At 35.0% G+C, this 7,532-nt stretch overlaps 1 protein-coding gene across 1 annotated transcript; it reads left to right on the top strand.

Moving 5' to 3' along the window:
- The first annotated feature begins 738 nt into the window (after nt 1-738).
- LOC120137048 (probable WRKY transcription factor 31) lies at nt 739-3,004 on the top strand. Its single transcript, XM_039152919.1, has 6 exons — nt 739-1,060; nt 1,173-1,244; nt 1,365-1,529; nt 1,624-2,016; nt 2,101-2,214; nt 2,311-3,004. Exons 1-6 carry the CDS (start codon nt 839-841, stop codon nt 2,899-2,901), a joined length of 1,557 nt encoding a protein of 518 aa, XP_039008850.1. The 5' UTR covers nt 739-838; the 3' UTR covers nt 2,902-3,004.
- Nucleotides 3,005-7,532: the final 4,528 nt, after the last annotated feature.

Below are 7,532 nucleotides of genomic sequence, written 5' to 3'. Positions count from 1 at the left end.
CCCACACTTTAAAAACACTATTAATTAATATAAATATTATAATTATTTACTAACATTGATAACCATTGCTTAAACATCGACTTTATATATTTAAAAAAAATATTATTAATCAATTATACTTAAAATTTATTATTTCAAAATAATTATAAAATTATTATAAAATAACATATGTTTAAAAAAATTAATAATTAATAACGCATATATACATACGATGTAACTGTTTGAACTAAACCTTATAAAAATACAATATTTTCTTAATCACCGCAACCTTGATAGGTTCAAAAACTGAATTATTTTATCATTTTGAAAAGAAAACTTATTATCAAAAACATTTGTTCGTTGACTATTATAGTAATTCTACATGTTTGTGTTTCCAAATTAATATATTAGTCTTATTTTTCTGCCAAAACAATTGGAAAATGTTAATTGGCAAAGAGAGAGTTGCTTCACTGTTTTCTATATTCAGTTTCTCATGGGTGTCAATTTGCCAGATGGCAATATGACGCATCATCTGACGTAACAATTAGAAGAAAAGAGTAAAATAAAAAAATTGTAATACGCTGTAGCTATATCTGGTCTACGTTCCGAGGCCTTTTATTAAGAGACCCCATTGCACCGGTAAAAAGACTAGAAGGTCGACTTTCACAATACATTTCAAACGCCTTCACATATCTTCCTTTCTCTGTCAAACTCCGTCTTTAATTTGGTCTTCTTCCTTGTTTAGTCATCTCACACTTCCTTAATTTATTTATAGACTGTATCTAGTTTCTTCCCCAACAAAACCAATTCCACCTCCACCGGACCTTTCTTCAGGTTAAAGCAGCAGCAGCAGCCGGACATGTTTAAGTTGCCTGTTAGCCTTGCTGGCTCCAGGGAGGACCACCGTGGAGCCTCCTCACCTGCTTCTGCTGACAACCGGCTGGTAGTTGACGAGGTTGACTTTTTCTCCGAGAAGAAACACAGGGTTGTTGATGATAACAAAACTAGTACGACTGTCACCGTCAAGATGGAAACTTCTCACGGTGGAGGCGGTCCAGGCTCTGATCATTTGGATGTAAATGTAAATGGTTTTTCTTTTGTTTTCCCCTTGAAAGAACATTTTCTTTGCATTATTTTGCAGTTGGACTGAATTATATTGCTGATGTTTTGGTTCGTCATTGTTTTAACTGTAGACTGGGTTGCATCTTCACACTGTTGATGGTGGGGAATCATCGGGCACGGATGATAAGCGAGCAAAGAATGAGGTGAGATGATTCTAAAAGTGAAAAAGTTGGTATTGTTTTGGGTATTTTTGAATAGGCAAGCCAGCATATATGCACAAGGAATTTTTGCCCATTGAATAATGTTTTTTCACTTTAATTCAGCTGGTGGAATTACAAGTGGAGTTCAAACGTATGCATGCTGAAAACCAGAAGTTAAGAAACATGATCAGTCATGTCAGCAACAACTACACTGCTCTCCAGATGCACCTTGTGACCTTAATGAAACCGCAAAGAAATCAGGGAACCAAAACCACCCAAGAACATGAGGTAATTTTGTTCTTATATATCATTGGAAGTTTGGAACTGTACAATATCTATAGAGTTTATTCGATTGGGTGAAAAATATGTTCAATGGATTCAGATTCAAGAAGTAAAATCCGAAGTTAATAAAGAGGAGGCGATGGTGCCTAGACAATTTCTGGATCTTGTCCCATATTCAGGCACCACCGAAGCTGATCATGAGACATCACTACCTTCGTCAGAAGAAAGAACGCGTTCAGGGTCTCCTCCAAACAACGTGGAAGTTGCATCCAAGAATTATATCAAAGGAAAAAATGGGGTTTCTGAGTCTAATCTGGAGGCTTCTGGTTTGCGGGATGGCAAGAGAATTGATAGAGGGGAAAGTCCGGAATCTGATGGCCGGGGTCCTAATAAAGTCCAAAAGCTGAATCCCGAAAAGCCAATTGAACAATCTGCGGATGCTACCATGAGGAAAGCTCGTGTTTCTATTCGAGCTCGATCCGAAGCTGCCATGGTATGTTACTGCTCAATCACAAATTGTGAAGATCTTTGGATCAATATGAAGTTATTTTTAACTTGTTTAGCGGAATTGATACAGATCAGTGATGGATGCCAATGGAGAAAATACGGACAAAAGATGGCAAAAGGAAACCCCTGCCCTCGAGCTTATTATCGATGCACCATGTCAGTTGGTTGTCCTGTCCGAAAACAAGTATGTTTTAATGTCTTATAATTTAACTTGCCTAGATTTCATTGTTTCAATTCTCAAGGTGTGGAACTGATTAGTAGTATAAATGGTGATGATCAGGTTCAACGCTGCGCTGAAGATAGAACAATCTTGATAACAACTTACGAGGGCAACCACAATCACCCACTTCCTCCTGCTGCCATGGCAATGGCGTCAATAACGGCAGCAGCTGCTAGCATGTTGCTTTCGGGGTCAATGCCCAGTGCAGATGGGATCATGAACCCCAATTTGCTAGCGAGGACCATCCTTCCATCATGCAGCATGCCAACCATTTCAGCTTCGGCTCCATTCCCAACTGTAACATTGGACCTTACTCAATCACCAAATCCTCTACAATTCCAAAGACCACCTCCCCAAAACTTAGCTTCAGTTTCGGCCCCTCAATTGCCTCAATTTTTTGGTCAACAACCGTGTAATCAGTCAAAATTCTCCGGCCTACAGTTGTCTTCACAGTTAGGCCACCAAGTTCCTCATCCACAACATCAGCAGCCTCAGCATCCCACGCTGGCTGATAAAGTAAGCGCCGCCATGGCTGCCATCACTAACGATCCGAGCTTCACCGCCGCCCTCGCAGCTGCCATCACCTCCATCATTGGTGGTGCTCACCCGAATAATAGTAGCAGCAACACCGACAACAACAATAAAAAGTAATGCCATCACCATTCACCACAAGCAACAGAAGATAGATCAGTAGTTTTTTTCCTGGATGTTACTTAGAAACGGCTTTATTTTTGTTAAATCCGATTTCCCTCTAAGTTTTTAATGTTGTTTAATTGGGGGATGCGATGGAGATTACATACATGTTTATAAATTTCTTGTGGGGGGAGGGTAACTTCATTCTTTTGTTATTGTTGTTTCACTTGAATAATCTTGTTTGATCCACGTTTATAGCTTACGTTTCAACAACAATATTCACGACAAAATTTACAAGAAGACCAAAGATAAATCTTGAAGAATAAAAAAGAATTACAAGTAACGTGCAAGTAAAATTACCAGGAGTAACAATTTCTCAATATACGTGGAATATTATCCTATTTTGTTCTAAACAGTCTAGGGAATACGGCAACTACCGTTTGACACGTACTTTATTTGTAATGAGAAGTTTAGAACGAGACTTGAGGCAACAAAGTGTGCTTGGAAAAATTACTAGATGAATCCGATTCATTATGTAATCCGTCATATTAACCAATAATATTTTTTAATTTTATTATTTTTTAAGATAAATCTTTACTTTTTTTTCTATATGTAAATAGAGAGTGGACAATTATTTAGAAATTATTTTAAAATTGATGATGTGATTCATTGAACCCATAAATGATGTGGTAAGTCGAGAGTCTAACAAACGTCGTAATTTTCAAATAAATAATCATTTTTCTCGGATAATTATGCTAATATTGAGAAGAAGGGTGTCGATCTACAATAATTGGGAAATTTCTAATTCTAATTCGATTTTATCTTGAACAAGAAACCTATAAAACAAGTAAATTAAAAAGAAAGGGGGATTTTAAAGTAAACAATTAAAATAAAATTAAAGTAAAACTAAGATGCAAACAATAAGAAAAATTGAGAAAAATAAATTGTAAATGAATAATAAAGATGAGCAATAGCCTCCATCTTCGCTTCGCATCAATCCGTCTCGGTCACTGAAATAGATTTTACTTCAGATACTTTCCGGTTATAGTCTACAAGGCTCAACCCTTGTAACTTTCTCTTCTCTCTTGTAAAATGATTTCCAAATCCAATCCTTGAAAATTAGTCCTTGTTTGGATTAATATCGGCTATCGATATTAATGCCAATGTTGGTTTTGAACTGGAAAAGCTTGTGCTCTGATTATAGTGTCTCGATGACAATCGAATCTGATCTTGTTTTTCCTTAACAAACTATCGCTAAGATTGTTCTTAGGGAATTGAATTTTTACACCGGTTCTCCTTCCCAACTGTAGATCACAACGTCGAACAAACCAATGTGCTCTATACACTCCTTGGATTGAAGATATTGAGATGTTGAAGAAAGGTCGATTGCCTCTCCTTGTTTGCAGAAAAAATCAAGAAAGAAATATGAAGATTTACGTACCTTTTCGATTCTCACGAGATTGGATTGAGTTGTCTCTCAGTTATCAGCTAATGAAAAGTTTGGCCAAGCATGGTAGAAATCATGCTTGGCGTGTAGAAAGAGAGTAGATGGAGAAGATAAATAATTTTATTGAAATAAACTACAACAATGAAAAAGCCAGAATCAATTTTATACTGAATTCTAAACTTGTACACCCTCAAGCGTCACCCTTAGAGGGTATTTATAGTCTTGAGTTAACCTAATGAAAATAAAATATCAACTCTGAAAATATTCAAACGCTTAATTCTAACAAACTAAAAATCCTAAATAAAAATTCTATGCAAACTAAATTCCTAATAAAATAATAAAATCTCAAATGTTTGAATTCAATTACAACTTTTAAATTCATAAAGAATTATGGTTTGCCTTGCTTTCCTCCTTTGATCTTGCTACTTGGAATATTTAATTAGAGTTTGTGCTTGGATCGACCTTTGAATTTGAGTTGGCACCGACTTTTCCCAAATAAGTAGGAAAATCTGTTTAATTTTCCTTTTAATTGTTATTTCCTGAAAAAATAAAGTCATGCACAAATTCAAATCAAAACAGCCCAAATCAACACTATAAAAGGAGATAACACAGTTTAATTAATAACAAAATATTAACCAAATAAAACACTCATCAAATTCCCCCTCACTTATTGAATGCTTGTCCTCAAGCATGCCTTAGTCAATTAGAAAAATCTCAAATTATTAATCTTTTATATCAAAATGTACCAAGGAAAACCAAACAAGCTAATGATCACATCGAGTATCGGAAGCAAGGTAACAATTAAGCAAATAGGCATACTAGCAGAATTTTAAGTAAAAGCCAAGACATCCCAGTTATCCATCAATTTCAATGCAACAAAACTCAATACCTCCAAAAATTCTCTCATTGTCACTTAAAGTGTTTAGGGTAAAAGAAATCTCTCAAAGTCAGGATTGATAAGGACATTACCATAGGATTGTAAGAAAATCAAGTCTCCACTACTAGTTCGAACAAGATGCATATAATCAAAGTGTCTTTAACAAGTTTGTAACGGGGCTTAGTTTGGGGTAGGTAAAAGGTCGAAAAATTGGATTCAAAGGTTAAGACAAGAGATGTAAAATATATGAGTTCAAGCCACGAATTCAACAAAGTAAACACACTCGAGGAAGTGTAACCAAATATTTTTTTTTCGATTTTCTTTATTGTTTTTTTATTTTTTTATTTTTCTTGTTCGAACGCTTTGTTTGATACAAATTGTTTTTAACTACTACCTCTTTCTTCTCTTAATTTTTTTTGTTCGTGGAGAAAATCTATCTCATGTCTCGACAAGGGTAACAAGATAGGAGAAAAATAAATAAATAAATAAATAAATAAATAAGGATTCAGGTTTTGTAATGTGCTAAAAAACAAAGAAAAGGGTAAAAGCTCAAATTTGGTTCCCTAGTGGATGTAAATGAAAGGATAAGCCATTTGGGTAGTAAAGTGGGTTAATCATGTGTCCTAATCATTTTAAAGTATCAAGTTTTAACATGTGGTCTCGATATGCATTTAATCACAAGTTCTAGAATGTCAAAATTAATATGGCACACTCAATCAAACAAATGAGCAAGAATAAGAAGATATGCTCGTTTAGGCTCTAATCTCACAAGAATGGGTAATGTGTATCGAGTCAAGAAACATATCAACTAAAGGATTCATGGAATATGATGCAAAAATTTTAGGAAAAATACTAGTCATGCCATTTTTAGTATCATGCACCCTAAATTCGATAAAAGTGTGATCACAAACTCCTAAGGTATTCAATGAGACAAAGCAAGATTCAAATTTCATAACAAGAGATTTCAACAATTCAATCAATGCAACTCAATTTCAAGAATGTAGATAAGCGAGAGATAATTCGATGTAAGTGTTCTCTATGTTCTCTACCCCCTCACTTAAAGCATATTGTCCCAATATGTACATTAAATCATGGGAGAAGGAATAGCGATACTCCCCGTGTTTAGTGACAACCTTGACCTCAGCCAGCAGTAGCCGGACAAAGATAGGAGAGAATCTCAGCAAGAGTGGACTCAAGGGAGTTGAGACGATCGTGAACTTCGTTAAATTAATGTTGTATGTTCGGTCGTACGTCATCTGTAGGCGCCAAAGTTGGTGCATATCTTAGGAGGAAGACATACTCGCTTCGAGGTGTTATGGTTCCAGGAGGTACAATAAAAGTGCATCAGGTGTGCTGACAAGTAATCCCATCGTGTCCAAGCATCGCAGATCGGTGACTTATTTGGTGGTTGATGAGCAACGGTGATCGATGGCATGGGAGAGGTAGAGCACGATAGTCGACGGTGGTGATGTTGTAGGTTTAGCAATCGACGGTAGGTTAGCAAAGAGGGAAAATAAAATAAGAAAAAGGTTTTAACGGTTTTAAAGAAAATAAGAAAAGTGGTTCATTTGATTTGTGAGATTAAAAAAATTAGTGGGTTTATATAGGGAGAGGAAAAGAGTTTGTGTTGAAGAAGATGTCTAATTAGTTCTAGGAAAACTAAAATAAAAGAAAGGATTTTGGTGGATAAAGATGTTTAAAAAGAAAGATAATGAGTATAATAATAATAATAATAATAATAATAATAATAATAATAATAATGGAGCTTGAAAGGAGTTTAAAGAGGTTTAGGTTGTTTTGGTGAAAAAAAAGGTTTTAAAATAATAATAATAATAAATGATGAAAAAAGGAAAAAATAAAAAAAAATTAGGGGTGGGGGCGGTAATAGAGTTTGATTTAAAATTATATATATGATTGTTAACCTACACCAACTTGCTAATGTGCACCATTTTGTTTCCCATGAAATTCTAATTCGCCCGTTTTGCTTCAATTTTAGCTTGATCAAGGTGTTCGGGTAACTAAAAAATTTCAAACGAAAATAATTAAGAATGCATAAAATAAAATAAAATAATCATAATAAAAATAAAATAGAATGTATTGCCTCACATCAAGCACTTTGTTTAACGTCGTTTAGCTCGACGACCTGATTCAGATAACAGGTTCTTACAAAATTATTTCCTCAATCAAATATGCTTGATTATTCACATAATATGGTTTTAATCGCTGACCATTTACTTTGAAACAAGTTCCCGAATAATCTTGAATTTCAACTGCGCCATGGGGAAATACTTGAATCACGATATAAGGTCCTAACCACTTTGTTCG

The sequence above is a fragment of the Hibiscus syriacus genome, unplaced genomic scaffold (genome assembly GCF_006381635.1).
Source record: "Hibiscus syriacus cultivar Baekdansim isolate YM2019G1 unplaced genomic scaffold, ASM638163v2 tig00110647_pilon, whole genome shotgun sequence".
Taxonomy (NCBI): Eukaryota; Viridiplantae; Streptophyta; class Magnoliopsida; order Malvales; family Malvaceae; genus Hibiscus; species Hibiscus syriacus.
The sequence above is the reverse complement of the archived record's forward strand: the minus strand, read 5'-3'. Positions and strand labels throughout refer to the sequence as shown.